This window comes from Tympanuchus pallidicinctus, unplaced genomic scaffold (assembly GCF_026119805.1).
Source record: "Tympanuchus pallidicinctus isolate F22 unplaced genomic scaffold, pur_lepc_1.0 scaffold5, whole genome shotgun sequence".
Lineage (NCBI taxonomy): Eukaryota > Metazoa > Chordata > Aves > Galliformes > Phasianidae > Tympanuchus > Tympanuchus pallidicinctus.
The window spans coordinates 37428434-37451654 of record NW_026294769.1 but is presented as its reverse complement, the minus strand read 5'-3'; the positions used below and the strand labels follow the sequence as shown (position 1 = coordinate 37451654).

General features: G+C 36.3%; 1 protein-coding gene across 1 annotated transcript in view; it reads left to right on the top strand.

The window, feature by feature from the left end:
- The window catches only part of ST18 (ST18 C2H2C-type zinc finger transcription factor), a 49405-nt gene extending 26736 nt beyond the window's left edge, over positions 1 to 22669 (top strand). Inside the window, exons 9-18 of the mRNA XM_052704383.1 lie at positions 2958 to 3073; positions 5907 to 5969; positions 6734 to 6802; positions 11453 to 11515; positions 11608 to 11688; positions 12574 to 12795; positions 15460 to 15548; positions 16989 to 17092; positions 19178 to 19321; positions 20127 to 22669. Coding sequence (XP_052560343.1) covers positions 2958 to 3073; positions 5907 to 5969; positions 6734 to 6802; positions 11453 to 11515; positions 11608 to 11688; positions 12574 to 12795; positions 15460 to 15548; positions 16989 to 17092; positions 19178 to 19321; positions 20127 to 20267 — 1092 coding nt within the window. The 3' untranslated portion in view covers positions 20268 to 22669. The remainder of the gene's footprint in view (positions 1 to 2957; positions 3074 to 5906; positions 5970 to 6733; positions 6803 to 11452; positions 11516 to 11607; positions 11689 to 12573; positions 12796 to 15459; positions 15549 to 16988; positions 17093 to 19177; positions 19322 to 20126) is intronic.
- Positions 22670 to 23221: the final 552 nt, after the last annotated feature.

The window sequence follows — 23221 nt, the reverse complement described above, 5'->3', positions numbered from 1 at the left end:
TGAATACACACATGCTCTGCAGAAAATAGTGTGTTGAAAGCTCTGCAGAAAGTAGTGTTTGGATGGATTGGTCTGGTTTTCCTTTTAGTCTGGTATTCTTCAGAATTTTAATAGCATTTAATTATAAATCCCATCAAATAGAAAAGCAAAAAATTATACATACACTTAGCTGTCATCATCATCATTTAAAAGACCAAGAAGTAGGAAGCACTGAAGGTGTTTTTTTCACAAGGGTTTATTTTGCCATCTAAAGCTAAAACTCTGGAGACAGATGTGGTCCCTTGTGGGCTGCATGTATTGACTCTAGGGCCAAGAAAGGCAAAGTTTGGATATTCTTCTAGACCTTGGGAGAATTTTTCTTTTTTCAAAGGAGTCCATCTATGAAGTTCTTGTAGGTTTTTCTGCATGTCTGTGCATGTATAGCTGTTGGTTTAAAAATTTAAAAATCTTAGTCTGGAAAAGCTGATTCTATAAATCCAGAATTAAATTTTGGAAAAAAAAAACATATGGATATCTTGTATATGCATTAAAAATATGCATATAGATATACTTACGTGAACTTTTATCTTCCCATTTTATTTTTTTAATTATTCTGTAGATACTTGAATGAAATTGTGTATATCAATCTCAATGCTGCTGCATTTTGTCAAGTCCCAGTATGTAGAATTAATAACCAGTCCTCTCTATGCAATACGTGTCAGTCAGTGACTTGACAAATATCTCACACAGAGGTTTCTTGTCCAACAATTGATAAAGAGATATCTTCCATTTGAGTTAAAAAACACAAGCTGAAACTGAAGATATTAAAAAACTGCAGTGTGAGCAGGCTGATGTGTGCCTGGTCTTTATATATTTCTAAGATTCATCCCATATATGCACTAAATCTTTAGAAAAAGCACTATTTCCCAGTTCAGTAATACAGATGTAGCCTGTTGGATTAGCTGGTAAAAAAAAACGCACAAAACTCATAAATCAACCTTCTTCAACATCCATTATGCTAAATGGAAACCAATCTACGTAGGGCTTCTGAAGTTATCTTGATATCTGAACCCTGCAGCTGTCAGGAGAAGATCACCAATTTGTTGTTCTTTTAGGGCTTTTGATTTTATGGAGACTTACAATAGTGATAATCCCTGCAGAAGCTTTAATTTACATGTATGAAAGAAAGTCAGGACAGAACATGTGGAAAGACATAGTAATTAAATAAAACTCTCTTCTTATAGCTTTAAAAGGAAAAACATCCACATAAGCGACTAGAATCAGGATTTAACTTAATGCTGGAAAAACAGTCTCTCAGGTTGCTTGAATCTGGAACAAAGCTGGAGTTCCTTTTTCTTTTTTCAATTTTTATCTTCCTGGCTTCCGTGTTTGGATGACTTTCAAATATTTAGTATTTCTATATGAATGTTTTAGCAATGCTGATCTATTACTCTTCTATTACTCTTTATGTGAAATTTTTATGTGAAATAAAATTCCAAGAGCCTGAAATATATGTTTACTTTTATATCTTAAAATATGACTTGTCAATTACTATGAAAGAGAGTAGTAATTGATATATCAATAATATGACATGAATTTCTGTGTATGTATAGTGTGAGTTACAGTAGGCAGTAGGTAGCCAGTACCAGAAAGCAAAACGAAGTCATATTGAAGATCCAGTTTCCAAACAGGCAAAGATGAGCTGCCAGAATTGACGACCATATGGAAGCTTTATCAGAAGAAACACCCCCGCAGAGCTTACAAGTCCCAGTAGGCAGAATCTCCATTTTCAGTCCAGATTCTTCTCAGCCCTCCACTATGTGCTTAACAGTTCTGCAGACATCCCTGCCCCTCTGTCCTGGCACATTCATCAGCTGCACAAGCCCAGAAATCTACAGCATCAACCCTGAGAGTTTAGCAGAAGCTGAGAGGTCCTCCCCTTAACTGCAGGCAGCAGTTTCTGCTCCTACATGTAGCAATCTCAGGGTGCTACCTGCTTGAGAATCAGGCAAATCCAATGTGAGTTCCCAGCAAGGATTTATAGAGATTTAACAATTGATGCTAAGGGCTTTGGAGATTTCTTGAATGATGAAATATCCACAGAGCATTACTCCAGAAAGGAAAAACTTAACCTTCATAAAAATAGTAATAATTGAAGACATTAATCCTCAAAACAGTAAAAATGAAGATATCTGAAATGATCAAAGTTTTTTTTTGGGTTTTTTTTTTTTTTTTTTCAGAAAATGAAAATGTTATATTCTCCAGAGCTCTGGATTTCCAAATTGTCACCCCAGGAGAGTGAATGTTCATAGTGCATACTATCTATCAAGCAGGCTTGTAGCAGTGATTTTAATCTACAAGTAGTAGAAATCTATAATTACCTTTACCAGCCAGCTGCTATGAAAATCTGTGTTTTTCTTCTCATGATTTTTGTTTTATCAAGAATCTTGTCTCTGCATAAGACATCAGATCATAGCTTTCTACCAACCTAGAAAGTGTGGTATTTACATATTTTTACATAGAATAGTTTTTTAATTTATGATTATAATTTTTTAATTCACAATATGACACAATGGTTCTCACTTCAACTGTGTATAAAACACAACGAAGTACTTGCAAAGAAAAAGCAAGTATATACTTTCTGAAGTCTTGTTTGGCTCTACATTCAACAATTGCCTTAATTTTCTGTGTGTTTTTCTGTGGTCTTCATCATTGCTATATAAATGTAAGCCTAATTGTCTCTATGTACATACTAAAACAGCATTTACCTTCAGAAATAATTTCATACTATGCAGTTCAACATTTTAAAAAGTCTACCTGCCAGTGCTTTGAATTACAACGCATTAAACTTTCTTAATGGTACTTCTTTCTTATGGTACTTTTAAAAATGTTTTAAAAGACGTTCAAGTTATTTGTTGAACATGTAGAATTCTCTTGATGAGATAAACCATTTGTCACACTCTCATCTAATATTTCAGAAAGACCCAGTGAGCTCTCCAGAAAACATGGAAGAAAAAAAGTATCCAGGAGAAGTCTCCATACCAAGTCCTAAACCCAAGCTCCATTCAAGAGATCTCAAAAAGGAACTCATCACGTGAGTCACAAAAAAGCGCCATGTTCCTCTACCCTTCTAAAGACCGAGTAAATTGTTTGAGTGCTGAATTGAAGTGCATTTGAGGTAGCCAAGTAGGGAGACCTTCATGATCACTGCATGTAGTTCCCGCTGTAGGTCAGCATGGAGCTGAGACGAGGCAGAGATAGGTGTGAGAGTCTGGACAGATTCAAGACTTATATTCTGCTCTCTATCAGTTTTTATTCTTCATGTAGGTAGGTAACAAATGGGCCACATTTACAAGTAGGCTGTGTTAATGTTTGTGTAATTGAATAAACTTTATTTGGAAAGTCTTTGTTACAGTTCCACTTCCAAGAATTTGTGGAGAAGTGCAGCAAATTTTGCAGACATTAAACATACAAAGTTCAAAGGATAAAATGGATAGTGAGTAGTGAGGAACTGCCCCAGGGTTTTCCAACCCTAGGAAATAGGCTTTAAGTTCTTAATTTGCCTCCTTCAAAGCATTCTGTCATTCTGTCCTACTGAAAATCCAGTGGACTCACAAATTCATACTCTGGGAGAATAGGCTGATGCTCTCTTTTCCCAAGAAAAGAGTCTCATTTGCTTAGTTTTAAACTCCAAAACTTTACTGTCAAAAACTGCAAAGAAATCAGGATAGTTTTGTTTTTGTTTTTGTTTTTTTTTAATCTTTCTGCACATAACAGTTTGTTTTGGTTCAGAACAGTTTCAGTAAAATTATAACAATCAGCTCATAATACTGGTCACCTTTTAAAATCCCAGTTAGGCTCTTCACAAAAGCCTACTGGATTCACGTCAACATTGCTATCAATAGAGTGGGTTTTTTGCCATATGGGATTGAGTGATCATTTATTCCACTTTTCTTTTTGTCCTCAGTACAAAGTAGGTCTCTCTAGACAAGTGGAACGTAGAATTACTTAGTGATGATAGTCTATAATGTATCACTGCAGGCTCCTCCATAAATAAATGAGTTGCATCCCATCACCTTGTGTACTGCTCCCCAGACTCAGTGGCACTGAATCAGTTAGATATGACTCTGTCTTTAGAAATAACATATCCCTGGGGCAAGCTTCTGTGAAGAGTGATTCTTTCACCTCATGCCGTGCAGCCTGCATGTTGCCTACTCACCACATTGTATCTGTACTTGTAGTTCACGACCTAAATTGAAAGAGGTCATGTTTGTTTTGCCTCCTCTAAAACAACTGCGGACAAAAATACTCAGAGTTTATTTGCTGAAGACTCTAATGGCTTTTCCTTTGTATTATTTATTCCTTTGCGATACTGACCTGTTTTGAGATGGCTGTGAAACATTTTTCTAATCTCCTAAATAATAATTCTCCACAGTATTTACAAAAAACGGTGATAATCTGACATTGGTTTTACTGTATTTTTTTCACATGCCGAGTAGAAAGAGGCATCTAAGATGTAGCTGTTCTAAAAATTAAATAAGAAATAGCTTTAATATATCAGCAGAATCTAGGTGCAATTACAGGAATCAGACTGCATTTCTGTGATCCCGCTAAGCCTCAAAACTCATACAGAACAATCCAATACAGGTGGCTCCATCATGAGGAAGTTTTTAAAATGACATAAGCACATGCAGAGAAAAAAAAAATTGACCCCATTATCTCATTTGCAGTGAACTACCGTATGAATATCATCTTACTGCATGTGCCTCTTATTTTTCCATGCTGATTCTCTTTACCAAAACTACACTGCTCAGGTTGCAGTGGGCTACGATACCTTGCTAAGGCTTTTTTACAGATTCGAAAAGTTCCTACCATTCTGCCACTTCAGAGAAAATAGGCAGGTGAGGATCTGAGGTTTACTCATGGAGCACTAGCTAAATGTTTCTGTACAGATTCTGATTGCCCAGTGAAACACTGGCGTCCAGTGAAACACAGCCATTTATAAGGTGAATGGAGGGCTGCTGTTAGAGGTTTTAAAATATTGTAGAAGGGTATACTTAACTCACTCCTCCTCATCCACCCACAGATTGCATTTCTTGCAATTTTTGCACTCTTGCAGAGGATCAATTGGGATCAATCTGATAAATGATCTCAGAGTTATGACTAAAGTTGAATTGAGGAAAAAAATGACATTTTTTCCCGGTCAAACATGCCTCCATCTCTTGGCATAAAGTCAAAAAATACGTTGTGCTAAATGTACACCACATGTAAATGTAAATATACATTTACATTTATATAAATGCTAAATGCACAATTTTATGCCACTTCTCATTTCAGCTGTGAAAAATCCCATGAAAACAGACTCATTCTGAACTTTAGCTGATACATTTTCTGTTCTGCAAGAAACCATAGCATCTATTTCTCACTTATTTCTCACAGCAAATAAAGATCCTGAATGCATTTCTAAAAAAAAGGTGCATTATTTTAGTCAGAAGCTAAAGGAATGATTTGGGATATTATTGTTCTCGGGCCTGTGTTACACACAAGATCAGATAGGAAACTTTACCTCTAGGATTTATGAACTGCAGTTAAATATTGGTAGCAATAGTGAAGTTTCTTTTCAAGAATCTGAGTTGTAACTGAAAAAGCTATGCAAAGCAAGGTGGTTTCACACTTGCATAGATCAAAGAAGTAAGGTTTTGACTGATTTGCATGGTGGAAATAGGAATTTTTTTCCTTCTGTGCTTCAAGTACTAATTGAAAACTAGAACTGTTATGTAGATTTTGTTAGTTTTTGTGGTGTCATGATGATATTGAGATGGGTTATAATGAATATGATTGTCCTACATATCGTTATGTACTTAATTGCAGGGTAAGCTATGTGATGTCTTGTGCATGCTCTAACCTCTCACTGCATCTTTGCATAGCTGTCCAACTCCAGGATGTGATGGTAGCGGTCACGTAACGGGAAACTATGCCTCACACCGCAGGTAAGAAACAACAGGAAAACCAAAGCAGGAAATAGTGCTACTTTTACCTGCTATCATTTAACTTTTTTTATATACTAACCATGGATAAGTATTCAAAAGTAATTTACAGAAAATAATCCGTACAGAAAAGGGTCTCTTTTTTCCTGTTTTATATTTTGTAGAAGGTCTGGACTCAATAGTCTGATGAATTTAGGCAGCATATGCTTATTACTCAAGATGGTTTAGCAAAGACATGTAGATAAGTCATTCAGTAAAGGTTGCATTTCCCTAAGTGAACAAGCACTCTCTATACAGATGAGATATTGGATGGGATTTTAAATAAGGTTTCCGTAGAAACTTTTTCTGCAAGTGGCTTTGAAATTAACAGAACTTCCAATACATTCTGTAGCTGCAAATTATTTCTTTAGAATAGCCTACTGTCTACCTGGGGCTTGAAACAATATTTTTTTCTGTTTCCTTTTGAGAACAAAATGGAAGCAGCCACATGGACCAGATGCTCTACCTGCCATTTATGTAGAAAGGGCTCTGCATAACACCACATTGCCATTTAATGCTTTACAGGGACTTAGAAAGCTCTAGCCCTAACTATATATGTTTTCAGTAATTCAAGAGTCTGGCATAGATTGTTCTTCCTTTGTCAACAGGAAATAGTTGAGGGTCTGTTTTTTTCCCATTTTTAGTCACAGATTTTATAAAGACTGTTGTTTTAAGAAAAGAATATATACATTTTGTTTCAGTGAAACATTCCACATTGTATTTTTCAGTGTTTCTGGGTGCCCACTAGCTGACAAGACATTAAAATCCCTTATGGCTGCTAACTCTCAGGAGCTTAAGTGAGTATTAATAATAGTAAAAATGTAATTCTTATTTATCTTTGATCAACATGTTCCCTATAGTAATTGAGTTGTTCATTTTAATTACTCTGTGCAACGAAGTATGAAATATTTCAGTGAAGTTCACTTATTAAAACAGAGTTTATTTCTCTCAATTTGCCTTTCTTGTTTAGTGTCCCTTCATTTTCATGAATTAGCCAGGACATGAAGAAAAAATACTGAAAACACTAAGAGTAACAGTATTTTTCATTCAGGAAGAAAGAGAAAAATATTGAAGACATACCACTGATTAGGGAAGATAGAATAAATCAAAAAACTAGACCAGAACTCCTGCATATCATTTTTTATCATTCAGTACCATATACTATGTGTTTAATGTCATTGAAGCAGACATCAAGTCACATGATTTTGTGCTGGCATAATTTTCACCATGAAATGTCACTTACAAAAGGACTGTGCGGGCTCTGCTATATAGACAGATGTATAGGGACATATGAATATTTCAAAAATCTGTAGTCAAGAGAGGCACTGGCAACCAGTCATCTAGTTATTGAATTGCCTTTGTCAATAAGGACATGGGGAAGAGGAAAGGATAATTAGAGTTCTTTCATGGCTTTCTCTCTGCATCTTGTAAATTGGATCCTGTAATAGATGGCTTGGAAATCTCATGGATGCATGTAAAAAGAGAAGAATCCCGTGACCGTCCTTTCTGTCCTTTACATTCATCCCTAATCCAGACAGAAGAAAATAAAGTCCAACTATGGCACAGTTATGCTGATAAGATGGTGTTTATGACTGTACTGATTACACATAGATTTGGCTCAGTGCTTAGTCACAAGTTAGCTGACATAGATCAAATACTAGTGGTCTCATTCTTTAGCCCAATAACATGAATTAAAAAAAAAAGAATGAACTGATGGTAGCTATGGACGTGAACCTGCTAGAGGTGCATCAAAATGGCAAAAAAGGTCCATTTATATGGGCAATTACTTGAAGCAGTTCTGAAATTTATTAGGGAAACTAACATACTGGCACAGTATTTTATTGAGTCTCAAATGTATAAAATTTAATTTTAGTATTTTTTTAAAAGAGCAGCACAAGAAGCAGGGAACTGACTTGTGAAAATGCTGACAAATTTGAAATCATTTGCTGAGTCATATGTATTTGTCCCTGCTTTTTCTGGCTTTCTGCCATACATAGACACTCACACAAATATTTTGAATAGTTGCTCTTCATGCAGCCCCTCCCCCCCATATTCATGTGTGAATAAAGAAATTTGCATACCAATATGGTTATTTTTCCACTAAAGCTTCTAGAGTTTTGGTCATGCCATAAGGAAAGAGGAGCAACAGCATATGACTTAAATGACAAACTGCACATTGTACGCCATGTATTATAAGTGAGTTGTGAAAGACAAAGTCAAAGTTCATGAACGTTTCACAGACAGAAATATGTTGCATAATGCACTTAGCATTTAATTTCAATTAGCTAGAAAAGAGCAAAAATCAAAATCTGTTCACAGACAATTTGCAAAAGGGAAAAGGGCGAAATAAAATCATTTTCCACAAATGTACCAACTTATTTTATCTTCCTGCAAATGTAATTCAGGTGAAATTTTAAACAAAATTCTGCTTTTGATAACAACTAAATGAAATCTTTTGCTTTTAGTATAGTATAGTGATATCAATAGTTATAGTTACATCTCATCACAGAGATGAGAGTAAAGGGCATAATGCTCATAGAATCAGGCCACCAACGTACCCTCATGTAGTTAGGCGTGAAGAAGAAAAAGCTGTGTATTTTTTCCAAATGTTATTCGTGTTTAATTTGCCAGAATCAAGATATGATTTTGGCTTTAACTGTGAATCTCTAAGCCAGCAAAGATACAAGGCTTCCATGTGATCTGCAGTTGAGAAATAAGGAATATCTGCTCAAAAAGTAAATCAGTCAAATTCAAGAAATTTAATATCTGAGAAATTCTCATTGCACTGCACAATTTAAGATGGTTGAATTAAAATACACTAATGTTGATGAAGGATTTTTAAGCTATTACGGAGAGTTGTGATTTAATTCACTTTCATTTCACCAAAGAGCTGCTTATCAAACCTTAAACAAGTTTAAAAGTATACTATAAAAGAATATCTAATTAGAGTTCAGAAACATTAGGAAATAGGTAGATTCCATATACCAAGTTGATAAGTTATCCATATTCCATCAACAGCAGCATTCTAATCATTACCCTTTTTAAGTGACTTGTGCGGGTTTGCCTTAGGTAAAGTTCCTATCCAACAATTTCTTAGAGCTTTACCACCAGTAGAAGTATCAGAAGTGCTCCTAGATTCTCAGCTGAGTGTATCAATTTTATGTGAAGTTGTAGTTTGTCTACCTAAAGATAGAACACTGAAAAGGGGCACAAAATGACAGGTACTTGATGCATGGTTACAAAAATTGCTGTGTGAAATCACTGTGAGATTTGTTCTTAGAAAACAAACTTGATGAAGTGTAAAAGAATCTGACCTACACCCATTCAAGAGCTGACATCGTTTAACTTGAGATCCTGTGACCTCTGGCTCTCCAACACAAATGTGATTTTCTTTGGCTCTCCACAGTAACTCCCTAAGCTGGGGCATCAGTTCAAACTCATCAGCCAGTTTAAAGCTGATCAAGATCCACATTACTACTGACTGAAAGGCAATGCATTGTTGGTATATCTTGTGTTGTGAAATATCACAATATTATTAATATCTTACCTTCATATCTTTAACATTCTCAAGAATGCTTTGAATTCCAATCTAGTTAGTCTAACTGCTACCTGAGGAAGCAAGTGCAGATGGGGAGATTCAAAATTGTCTCACTGTACTTTTATGTCCATAACTTTCAGACTCATGATGTGAATATATTCCATAAAGAGCTCTTAGTAGATTAAAATCTGGGTGCAGTCTATACAGACAACTCTTCCATCTGTGATCATCTGATAAAACAAGTAGCCCAAATTAATATCCATAGTATTTGGCAGGTATTCTGGCTTTACTGGTGAGCATTCACACCCTCCAGACATCTGCCCTAACTGCCTGCTTCACGTAACATTGTGCCCAGTTCTTGTCATATGCTCAGATAGGTAAGCATTTAGCTGAACAGTCAAGCATATCTGGCTCTCTGCAACCCACACCTCTACTTTTATTGTCATTGTGAAGCATATTATTCTGCCCAAATACTTTTGTTCAGAAAATATCATCATGAAATGTTTTGAAATTGTTATTTAAAACAAACAAACATACAAAAATAAACAGTTTTCACTTTCTTCACTTGAAATTATTTGCAGAGTTCTACTTGAATCACTGAGTAAATCTGGTCATGTCCAAAAGAAAAGCATTTTCAAATATTCAAAGATACAAGTGCACACGTAGACATGATACTACAGTTATACATGTAGAAGTTTTCTGTGACAGTGTACAAACAACGGATCAAATCACCCATCTTGTCATCTCGGCCAAGATTCAGTAACAACCAAGATCCATACAAGATTCCATAATGGTTCATTCAAGATTGTTTGGCAAAACTTCTGTAATTCTGAAACTCTGTAAAAATCATAGTATTTAAGAGGCCTTTAGGGATGATTAACATAACAACCTGGTGCTGTAGAGCACAGAAATGTGGAAATGGCTGGCACTACTTCTAAAGGTAAATATTTTCCTTATGCTCCTTCCTGTATTGAGGCATGTTTCTCTAAAAAAAACCCACACATATACAAATTCAATGAAAAAAATGGCAACAAATGACCAAAAAAAAAAAAAAAATTAGTTTGAATGACTGCTTCACCAGTAGAAAGTGATGTCAGTAGGGTCCTGTTCTCAAACCCCCAGAAGTCAGTGGAAAGACCTATTGACTGCAGTAGGCTTTAGGAGCCCACTTTTCATGTAGTACTAGTACCAGACCACCAGCAATGATACATTAACAGGCAAATTTGTTTATTTTCATTGTATGGATGATTTAGTACTAAATATTCATTCTTGAAAGGCTTCTATTTTTTGCGCACACACACACACACAAAACCCCTTAACTATTAGATGTAAACATAATCCAATTGCCAAGCTGAATATCCAGTTGCATCTAGAGTTAAACAGATAGATATCCTGTTGTATAATTACAGTGCTAGGAATATACAAACTACTAAATTCAAATTCTGGCTATCACACTAACTCTATTGATGTACAAAAGTAAAACTGCTTCTCTGCTTCCATTTTCCCTTTTGTAAATACTGGCAAAGTGCTTATTTGCATCCATACCTGTGAATATCAGAAGGATAACAAACAAATACATACAGTAAATTTACAAATAGATCTATATCAATCGGCTTTTTGCTTGTTTGTTTGGCTCTGTGCAAGGAAAAATGTTTGGTGCAAACAGTGTTATGAATTGCTTAATTCCATATATCTTATGCAGTACGTTTAATGTTCCTTACTAAAATTCAATTATATTAAAAAAAAAAAAAAAGTATTTTGCACATTAAAAAAAAAAATCAACAAGAATTAGCTTTAATTACTCAACAAAAGCTATATGGTGGAAGCTTTCTCTCACTCTAGACAAGAAGCACTAAATACATGTTATTTACTGCTATCTTCAAAGTCATGTAAATATATTATTCTATAGGTGCCCGACACCTGGTTGTGATGGTTCTGGCCACGTGACTGGGAACTATGCATCACACAGAAGGTAAGCACTGTCCCATGAATTGAGACTGCAGCACTCGGGGTTATTGTCAAGCAGCATCCTAAAGAGGTGGATTTTGTTCTGTGTCCTTGCAGCTTATCTGGTTGTCCCCGTGCCAGAAAAGGTGGTATCAAAGTGACTCCTTCCAAGGATGAAAAAGAAGACCCTGAACTTAAGTGAGTACAAATGTGTAAGTCGTTGTGAAGGGGGAATAAACAGTAAGAGCTGAAGGAATGAAACATCATAGGAATTAACCAACCCATCTGACAATAAGCCCAATAGCTGAAGCCAAACCAACTGCTTCAGTTTTTAGTGAAGCTGATGGAGTCCATCACATCGGAGCTTGAACAGCGAGGAAGACTTGTATTTTCTCGTATCATTCCTACTCATTTAACTGATAGAATTTCACTTGAAGTGAAAACTGAAAATTCAGTGAGTATTTACTGCTTCCTTACTTGAATGCAAATTCCATTAAAATCAGTAAGCGATAACTTCCAGAATACAGACATGAAGATTTAGTTGCACTCATTAATTTTCTTACTGCTTGCTAATGATATATGAGAGACTGCATAATAGTGGCTGAGCAACAAAAATAAAAGTAAAAATAAAAATCCTAAACCTTCCTTTCTTCCTTTCTTTGCATATGTTTCCAAGAGTTTTCCAGTAACATGGATCAGAATGTTTGAACCCAGCTTCCACTTCATGTCAAAAACACAGAGAAGAGAGAATGCTAATGTTTCATATACCTACAGGTTGTGTTTTATAGTCTATGATAGAATTTCAGTTTTCTTTTCTGGTAAAATACTATCTGAACAAATGGTTTCATTTCTTAGGCTGTTCAACTTCACTTTACATTGCCTAATCTTAAAATTAGGTAAACCTTCATAACTCAGCTTGACATGAATTGAATGCTCAGGTATAGTGCATCTTTGGGGACCAAGCGTTAATATACGGATGCAAAGTGACATAAGTAGCTGAACATATTTTCTCAGACTTCCTTGAGACTGCTTTCAACAGGTGTCTCTAATAAAAACCAGGGTTCTTTTGCTGTGTTTCTGTAGATGCCCAGTGATAGGCTGTGATGGCCAAGGTCACATATCAGGTAAATACACTTCTCATCGCACTGCTTCTGGTTGTCCTTTGGCTGCCAAGAGACAGAAGGAGAGTCCCGTCAATGGGTCTTCACTATCCTGGAAACTGAACAAACAAGAGCTGCCACACTGTCCTTTGCCAGGCTGCAACGGGCTGGGTCATGTTAATAATGTTTTTGTCACCCACAGAAGGTATAACTTTGTGTTTTCTTTTTCCTTTTTCCTTAAAGTTCCCCTGTTGAATTAGCAACAAATGAGGTTATAGTCTGAATAAATTGTACAGAGGTTATTTAAATAACGAGATAGTTTACATTGAAACTGAAGTAATATGGATCAGAACAAGCTTGAGACAGCTTGGATCAACTTTTAACTCTTTTTTTATGTTCCCCTACCAATGTGACTTCCCAAGGTCTTTTTATTCAGATTAACAGTTTCTATATGATTTAAAATTTAATAAGAGTTCTGTCCTAGGCAAATATGGAGTTGGATCTGTGTATCTTTTATAGAAAATTCAAATATCATTGAAATGTCAACAAAAGGGATTAAGCAAGAGCAATGTCTGCATTTATTTAATCTTTTTACCAGTGGAAAACTTGTTTTCATAAACTTTGTATTTAAATCGCTAGAACTGCACAAAAAATTAAACACACAGAACACATGGATCACACAAGTTTGCTGTTACAATTTTACAAACAAAACTGTCTTTACAAAGTAGGAATCACACATATAGCCAGTTTCAATAAATATCAGATTTTTATATATTAAGATGAAAGCATTAATATCATTTGAACATGTTCAATCAATATTACTCAAAGAATCCGTCTACAGAATCAGAAATACTACTTTGTAAAGTTTGATTTTCTGTGCATAGAGGGAATTAAATGTCTATTTTACATCTACTTTGCTTTCTTTTTAACATTCTGAATCAAGTTTTCTAATACAAGAATGTCCAATATAATCTGAACCAATTCAGTCGGAGGAAGTTCAGTATGATTCAGCAGAACAGCCTCTGAAAGTGGTTGTTTAAAGGTTCCCCAGCAAGCTCCATTGCTCTTACTTTTCCCTTTCCTTTCAACCCTTAGGTTCATTCTGGTGAGCCAGTCCTTTTCCTAACACTTTTCTCTATCTCAGCCTCAAGCCTGTGGCTCTGCCCCAGCCCACTCCCAACTCAGCACAAGACTTTGTTTTTCCTTATTTGGTTGTAATACAGTTACACAGAACTCTTAGCTCAGCTGCTAGGACAATGTCCTGCTGTTTGAGTGACCTATTCCCAGTTCTGTCTGCAGCAAAGTTTTGTGGTTGTGGTGGATTCATTGGCTCAAGAGTCAAACTGTTTGCTCTGCACCCATTTCTCATTATGTAGAGTTTGATACTGGGAGACTGCCAGTCCTCAGAAACAACCACCCAGGATGGAAAAGTATATCACAAATCCTTCACTGAAATTTTAGGCAGCCTACATATGAGCGTTAACTTTTAATGACAATGCCTCATCTGTATGGCAGATGTAGTGGAATCAGACCATGATGGGAATGCTGAGAGATAAATTCCTTAAAGAGTTGTGAACTGTTCATATGCAAATTTATTTATAGCAGAGAAGAAACCTCCAAAGCAGTAGATTTGTCCATTGTTATCCTAAATTTATGAGCATGGTAAAGTGTTTACATTACAATACTATTAAAAATTGGGGCTAATTAACTCATACTATGCAATATGACACCTTCAAACCAATAGAATAAAAAATTGGTCTCTTAGATTACTTCTGTCCTACTAGAGGCTGGATCACTCTTAAGATCATATAATTAGTATAGGTTTATGATGTTATATCCTTACCTAACACACTTGAAACCCAACAAACCACCCAATGACAGTTCTGGGCTGAGCTCCAGATCGATATCAGAAATGGAAAACTAGCACATTTAGCTAAGCAGGCAGGAAGCAAACTTAAACCTTCCAAAGTTTTTTCTTATTTATTTATTGACTTATTCATTTCCTCTGTAGAAACACCATGTTGAATAGGATTCTTTTTCCACCAAATAATAGTAATAATAAAATAAAAATAAATAAAAATAGTACTAGGAAAAGTTTTGGCTTCGTTCCTTACTTGGCTACATCTAAATACAAAGCCTTTTGCCAGTTCTTCAGCATGTGGTATTTCTTCTTTGTTATTTTTAAGACAGTGCAATTCATCTTAGCCCTTTAGTAGGCAATAAAAATTGCCTCAGATAATTACCAGCTGATGAAATTGTAAGCACTGAAATAGCAAAATATAATTTAATGTGAACAGTGGTTAAAAAGCAAACATTATATAATAGAACCATTCAAAAAAGCTATTATGGTCTATAGGGTATACCCAGAGTTATTATTGTATTGATCATTATTATATATCAACAAAATAATGCAATAAATGTGTGCTGTGGAAATCAACCCATTAACAATTTATTTTTTTAAGAACGGTAAACTTGCCATTTTAAAGGACCATCTGCCACTCTCCTCTGAAGCATAATCACTCAATAGAAACAATTGAGTTTTTATTTGTTTATAAGTGCTGGAACTTCAAGAATTCTGTAAATGCATTTCCATGTAACTTTACAATAGCTCCTAATTCTCTTTTGATTATTCTGAAATATGCTTAAATGTTGTTTACTTATTGGTTGAGATATCTGTTCCAATTTTCAGGCTGGAATATGCAGTTAAATAGCTCTTTATGAGTTATGTCATTCCCTGAAGCTATGCTATAATGGAGATACTGATGTGACCTTAGATACAGAGGTCTGTCCAAGTGCATGATAATATTGCCTGAAAGGATTGTTGCCACTTTCAAGTGGGTGCTAATGTTTTTTTTCCTATCTGTTTCAGTCTATCTGGTTGTCCTCTGAATGCACAAGCCATAAAAAAGGGCAAAATTTCGGAAGAATTAATGACTATCAAGCTTAAAGCAAGTGGTGGTAAGGAGATCTGTAAAAGATGATGACATTTATTCGGATAGAAGGGCCTGGTCTCCCATTTATACTCAGGCTCCTTGATGCCATTCTGGCATTAACTGTCACCCCTTTCAGTTGTCTCTAGCAATAACTAAACTTGAATAACAAAAATCTTTACATGAAAGATTATAAAATTCAACTCATTTACAGCATGATAATTCAAACTTTGGGAGTATGATCTTTTATCTCAGAATATTATTATTATTAATAATAATTTGGAGGTGCTCTTGCTATTATAATTAGTAATAAATTATTCGTTACAGATCAGAAGAGCTAGCTGATGTTAGCTAATGGTTAGGCTAACGTAAGGGAGCTTACGTAACGTAGAAGGGAGATAAATTGCATGTGTAAGTTGACTCCTCTTTGACTTCTCTTCTTAACTTTAATACTACATGTTTCTGTGCAGTGCTTTGAAAATTTTGCTAATCCATATAGTAAGAGTAAAGGAGCAACTACCAAATAGATGCAATATAATATTACTTTCTTATAAAACATGCTTTAGAAACCTGAGCATTGAGCCAGGATGAAAGGAACTTGCCTTTATGCTTCCAATAGCTGAGCAAAACAGTTGTGTTACATTGGGCAAATGATTTTGCTTTCATGTGCATCTGTCCACATTATCTGTAGGGGAGGAATTGCTACTGACAGATTTCCCAAGTTGATTCCCCAGCAGACTCAGTTCAGGGCTGTAGATTTTAAAAAAGAAACAGTCCTGGTACTTTTTTCAAGGTGGAATTGGTTTCAGAATGATAGTGAGCAGAAAGACAGATATGTATTGCCAGCTGCTGTAGCTGCTCAATATTTTTTAGAACATGACTTTACTGAAGGTCCAAAGATAATTTTCTTCCCTGCCGAATTTGTGGGATGTGAAAGTCCTCCTTTCTTCTTTTTTTTTCTACAATTTTTTTTTAGCTTTTGGTATCATTCACATTTCACACATACCTAAGGCTGTGATCCACTAAATTATTCCACATAGAATTTTGCCCCCACATATTTTCCTGAAAGATCAGAAACAGGTAATAAAATAAATAAATAAATAAATAAATAAATTGCAAATGCTCCCTTGTATTTTATGATATACTTTCCTCCTCCCAAGTATTTGTGCAAGTTTTTCCTTTCTCTGGCTAGTTTGTGGTTGTATGTTAAGCTGGAAAAAAGAACTGTCAAATACAAAAACTCAGAGAGCAATAATTTTCCCTTAGATGTTTCAGCTCATATAAAAGTTTTACAACTAGAAAACAATTTTGTCAATAAAAGCAAAGTAAGAGGCAAATTAAACATCAATAATTTGATCAAAAGCCTGTCTCCCTCTTGTTCAGCAACAGGTAGCACTGTTTGTTACTCATACGTCCATTTAGATATGAACACTTTACATCTGATATTGATATTTTCAACTATCTGCAGGTATTGAGAGTGATGAAGAAATCAGACATTTGGATGAAGAAATAAAAGAACTGAATGAATCCAATCTTAAGATTGAAGCTGACATGATGAAACTTCAAACCCAGGTACGACATCAAAGCCGAAGTTTTCATTTTTCTTGTACTTTGGTTAAAAGGATACTCTTCACTCTGTAGCATTTAAAATTGCAAAAATCCCAAGTGCCTTTTTGTCAAGTTTTTTTTTTATCTGTTTTCTGTAAGTAAGTAGCAGGTTCCTGAGAATTATTATGAAGATCTACTGAGTGATACGTTGATGGCAGTTTAGAGCTAATCTTGGCTACCAGAGAAACCATATTTACCAAACAAAACTTTCGTTTTCCTTTGTTGACCAAACCTCTGTTAAACACACCGCAGAGAATCCCATGACTGCGGTAAGAACCCGAGTTAGGGAAGGCATCAGGAGCCTGCTCTGACTTTTAATACATGTGTTTTGTTGTTTTGTACTTAAAAAACTGGCAGTTACTCAAATACTTCGAATTTTGCCCCCAGGCAACAGCTGGTAAAGAATGGATGCCTCTTTTTAACTGATAGGGCAGATTAGTTGAAGGGGGAGCTGTGGAAACGGCATTCACTGTCATTCTTTTGTAAACTGGCAATATGGCATTAGCCTCCAGGTGCCGACTGTGGTTCTATGGAGAATGTTCCTCCACAAAGGGACTTCTGCATGCACCTGAGTGTTCACCCAGGTAAATCAGGTTGAAATAAGAGCTCATTATTTTAGGAACAATAAGATTTTTAGAGAATAATTCCTAAATAAGAACAGATCTGGTAACAGAATGCAAGTCTAAACTGATCCAGAGCAGAGTGCAGCCACAGCCCTCATTTGCAGAATGCTCTCAGTGCTGATTCATGCTGTTTTTATAATATCCAGAGAGTGTATAGTCTAAACACAGGCAAAGTTTATACCACCTGCACTGAGTATAAACGCAACCATACTGCAATGCTTGTGTCCATCCCAAACCAAATAGCAGTGAGGTTTTCTTCAGTGTTTCTGGACGCTGCTTTCAGTTCTCTCTGTTTGAACAGAGATGGCCTAATTTATGCAGCTAGCTTTCTCCTCTGAATTACTCAAGATTGAAGACAGTCTGATTAGCAAAGCCTGAACTACATCTGCAGCAATGTGTTTGCTACAGGGCTTTGCTCTATCCCCTTTTAATCTCCCCGGATCAGGTGCTTGGCTGCCTGGAGCACGCTCCATAGGACAGGCATCAGGGGTGTAGACAAACAGGGCTCCTCTTCCTGAGGGCAGTCTGGGTGTGTGATGAAGGAAACTAAACTGACCAAAACAAGGAGAGATTTAAGCAGTGCAGAGAGGTGTCGTCCTAACAAGGAGAGAGTGGGTCTAACACTTGCAGCTGTGCCATTGCACTGTCCCTTCCAGGGCCATGGGCAGCCTTGGCAGTGGCTGCATTGGGTGAAGCACCAGGTCCTGCCATTGCATCCTTCTGTTTTTCAGCACAACTTTTGACATATGAACTTTCACAGCTCAGTATTGCCTTCTGCTCTCATGCAGAAATTATACCATTTCACTACCTCAGGAATATTTTTATGCTGTTTTTAAACACCTGGTGTTTCCATTTTGTTCCTCAGAGATCTCAGCAATCACACACTCAGCCTCTCAATTTCCTTCCTGCTCAATTTTTCTCCCACTGATTCCATCACATTCCATTCCATCCATTCCACTGATTTTTTTTTCTTGCTAACCAGGCAGCTCGAAGCTCTACCCTCCACTAAGCAGTGAGGCAGGGAGGTAGCATAACAACTAAAAGCTGTGTCATGACCATTGTGGGCAATCAGCAGGGAATACTTTAAGAGCAAGTCAGCAATGCAAATATCATCAGCCTCCTTTCTTCTACCTTCCACCATCCCTGAGGCCACTCTCCATCCCAGTGTATCCCCTTTCCCCTCTGACCTCATTTCCCTGCTCAAAGTGCTCTCCGGTGCCTCACTGACACAGGGTTTCTCTGTGAACCCACAGCAAAATCCATTGATTCAGACTGAACACAACTTGCTGTGATTATTCTATGGAGAGGTTATATCCATCCTTTAAAAAGTGCCTGAGTTTCAGACCCACAGTGTGACAATGTGACTGCCAGTTTGGGCTCAGCACTGCCACAGTTCTGTTTGATTGTAGATGTCTGTATTTTACAGATCACGTCTATGGAGACCAACCTGAAAACAATAGAAGAAGAGAACAAACTCATAGAGCAGAACAATGAGAGCCTGTTGAAGGAGCTAGCTGGTTTAAGCCAAGCCCTCATCTCCAGCCTTGCTGACATTCAGCTTCCACAGATGGTAAGACCACAGCCAGTGGCTTCGCACCTTCTTTGAGATTGTATTGCCAGCACCTGAAGCAGATGAGATTGCTCAGGGACCGACGGGAGCACTATATCTGCATTAGCAGAGCTCAGCTTAGCCTAATTTACTCCGCGGAGATGCTGGATCTTGGACTCTGCTTGATATCAGACTCAGCTGCTTCCAGGACTGAGCCAACAATGGTGTTTCTGCCCTGCACAAGCTTTTACTCCACCCCTCCCCAGTTCAGTGTCCCCCTGCACAAGGTGTGAAAATTTCACACTGAGAATCTGTTTTTACTCTTAGATCAGAATATTGGCCTCTTTCACTGAGCTCAGTGCTATGATCCTTTTAAGGCCAGCAAAACTCTGCCTCTGAAAAACTCCATGTCCTATATGTCATCCAAACACAGGCCAAATCCACCAAGGTAGTTAGGTAGTTAGGTCTGCAGAAATACAGTCTCCTTTCCCAGTCTCAAGAAGGGCACTGGTAAATTAGGTAAGGACAATTACGGGGATGTCAACCATAATCCCAGAGCCTCGATAGATAAGGTCTCAATAGAAAAGCAATTTATACTGAAGATAATATCTCAGAACATTTTCTTGCCTCGAATGTGCTTGGATGCCCCAACACATGAAAATCCCTCAATTTCTACAGTCCCTCTATTATCTTGGATGACTGCTGTGTTTATGACTTCTCCCCAGTTGCCATGTCAATGCTTTTCTATGCTTTAGAGTTGGGTGTTTGTATTCCTTTGGCCTTCATTTTATCTGCTACAATTATACTCTGTTTTGTCTTCATTTAGGGGCCAATCAGTGAGCAGAATTTCGAAGCATATGTAAATACACTCACAGACATGTACAGCAATCTGGAACGGGACTATTCCCCCGAATGCAAAGCTCTGCTGGAAAGTATCAAACAGGCAGTGAAGGGCATCCATGTGTAGGATGTGAAAGCTGCTGGGCAACAGAAATTACTTAACAGCAGTAAACTCCAGATGGATCTGTTAGGAGTTCATGTACTGCTAAGGGGTGTAGGTTGCCATGCTGCATTTACAATTGCAACATTGCACTAATTTTTTCCCAGCTGACATAAAAAAAGAATAAAAACACAACAGACTATTTGTATTAACAGCAATGCACTCTGTTAGTATATTATATTTATTTCAGTACAATTCTTTTTTTTTTTCTTCTTTTGCACTCAGTTTTTGTAAAGTGAATGTAAAAAGTGTGTGTGACTATTTTTTATATTTTTTATTTATTTCTAATCAAGGAGTTTGGTTTTTTTTTTTATCTTTTAACAGCATTTTTGCGGCCTGCCATATTTTTACAAATGTGTTTATTAATTTATTTTCCAATGGGATTTTAAATAGACTGAAAGTTATACTGTAAATTAAATAACTTGCTGGGTTTGTACAGGAAGAAAAAAAGCTATGAGTAACAAATGACGGAACTGTGGTTCTAGTTTTATTTTCCTCACATCCTGCTTTTTTATAATGGCTTTTTATCAAAAATGGGTTTGCAGTAACATGAGATGTGAAGATGCATGGACTGAGAAGATAAATGGTGCCCACTAGTGGGGAACTCGGGCTCTTAAAAGCACAGTATGCTGGAAAACAGTGTGTTAAAGAATACGTTAGCAATAATGAAATATAGCAATCAGCAAAGCACTTGACTTGGCTGTGTGATTTAGCCTATGCGAATGATTATTTAAAATGTTTCAAGAGAACTTCAGATTTATTTTACCACTGCAGTTTTTTTCAGAGTTAGCTTACAGAAGGAAATGACAATTATCTCTAAACAAGAACGATAATTTGATAGGACTGGTACTCTTTTAGTACGATACGTTGAGATTTTAATAAAGTGACCAGTATTGCTATGGATTTGGAACCGAAAAATGCAAACACATCCCAAGCACACAAGAATTTGTACATAATGAATCAAACACATCTCCCCTGAAATGGCATTCAATACTGGTTTGAACTTAACAGCAGTGAAGAAGGCAGCAGTCTGGAGGGGAATATTACTCCAGCTCAGTGGTGTTGCCCTTCTCACCGAACGAACGGTAGCAACACAGTGATTGGTTTCTCCCATCCTTATTCACCAAGACTAGTCTGATACTGGGTCGGTTGCCAGTCCTTCAGTAGGGTACCAGGCACTACAGGACGTCCAGGCACAGGGGAGGAGACATGCAGCTGTTCAGAGCAGCTCATGTGTGCCCTCCTCGCTGGTTAGCCTGGGCTTGGAGTTTCTGAATCCGTCAGAAATTAGCGGTTGCTGTAACCGAGGCAATGTCTATTTCAGGGATTGTAAGTAATTAAGCATTGTTTCAGAAGTTTTTTTTATATTTATTTTTTTTAAGAAAAAGGTATAAACAACCAGCTAAACTGCCTTTTTTGTATGCACACACACCTCATGTGCATATGTGCCTCAGTGTAAATGTATACATGGATCTAGCGTGCGTTTAATTTTTCCGTGCTATAATGAAAGTGTTTATTTTTATTAGCCTCATTTATATTTAGATTGAATATGATGGCATTCACAGGCTTGACATATACAATTATATTATTACTGTTCCTGCACAAAAGAACTATTCAGAAGTGAGTAAACTCTCATGCACTGTGGTCACTGTTCTGCATTAGGTGGAGCTTGCTTTTTTGTTTGAGAGTTGATTCAACTCTCCAATCCTAGTTTAGACAGGGGGAAATGTATGTTCTTAGGAGCTGTGTTTATTTTTAAATCAGTTTTTCAAAAGCTACCATACGTGCTGTCTAATATAAATAGGAAGACACCAAACAAATTTGCTATTAAAGTTACTGTACTCGCTGACAAAAAATCAAAAAGCGAACATTTGTTATACTTGTTAAATGCATACAAAATGAGTTCACTCATTACAAAGACTAAAATTTAATTTACTAAATATTTTAACAAATTTGTTATATATTTTATTTAAGTAAAAAAAAAAATCTCTTACCTATGTATTTATTATTATGATTTACTCTGGCTTCAGGTTAATTTATCTGTGTTTGGTTGTTTGCTCAGGATGTTCTGTGAAGTATGTTTGTATTTATTTGCCTCCCTTGTACTTGATGTGTTTTGTAATGTGCACTGATTTTTTTTTCTTTTCATTTTTCTTTTTTTTTTTTTTTTGTGCTTAAATGCATTTATGAGCTACACTGTAAATTAGATCTTTTGTAAAGAGCAATGATGTATGCATTTTTTAATTTGGAGTAGTTTGTATACTGTTTCTTCATACAATTAATATTTCTTACATCAAAGCAACGAAATTGTGTTCTGTGCTGTACATTTGGTGTATGGTAGGAAATAAAATTGATAATGAAACATTGCAGCAAGTTTGTTGGTTATTTTAGCCTCTAGATGCAGACTTGTATTACACATTCTTAACTGCACCTGGCACTATACAATGTGTCAGATGTTTTACTTGCTTTGTGTACAAAACGTGTCATCCCTGTAAGTAAATTTCTGGTATCAGTAATTTAATTAGTGTTTTACTTTGTCAATTTCAAGTAAGGAGAAAAGCAAACTGCTTAAGAGATCCTTTTCATTTTTGAAGGAAAAAAAGAAAAAAAATGAAAATAATCACTGCATGATTTATTGCATTCTTTTCTTGGCAGTTGTAGACATCATTTACACTGATAAAGTACAGGATTTGTGCTGACCTTTAACAGCTGCTAAATTATGTTTAAACATAAAAGCCATTGTAAAGTTTCCAGCAGTTTGGAACCACCCACGGTTCCAGTGCAATTTTCCCTGAGATGTGCAGTGTTTATACATTACTAATAAAAATCTACTGCTTTTAGAAAGATGATACTTCCAGTATCTAATGGACTTTCTTTTTTTTGCACTGCTAGTTGTACTGAAAACAAGCTATTTTCATTTA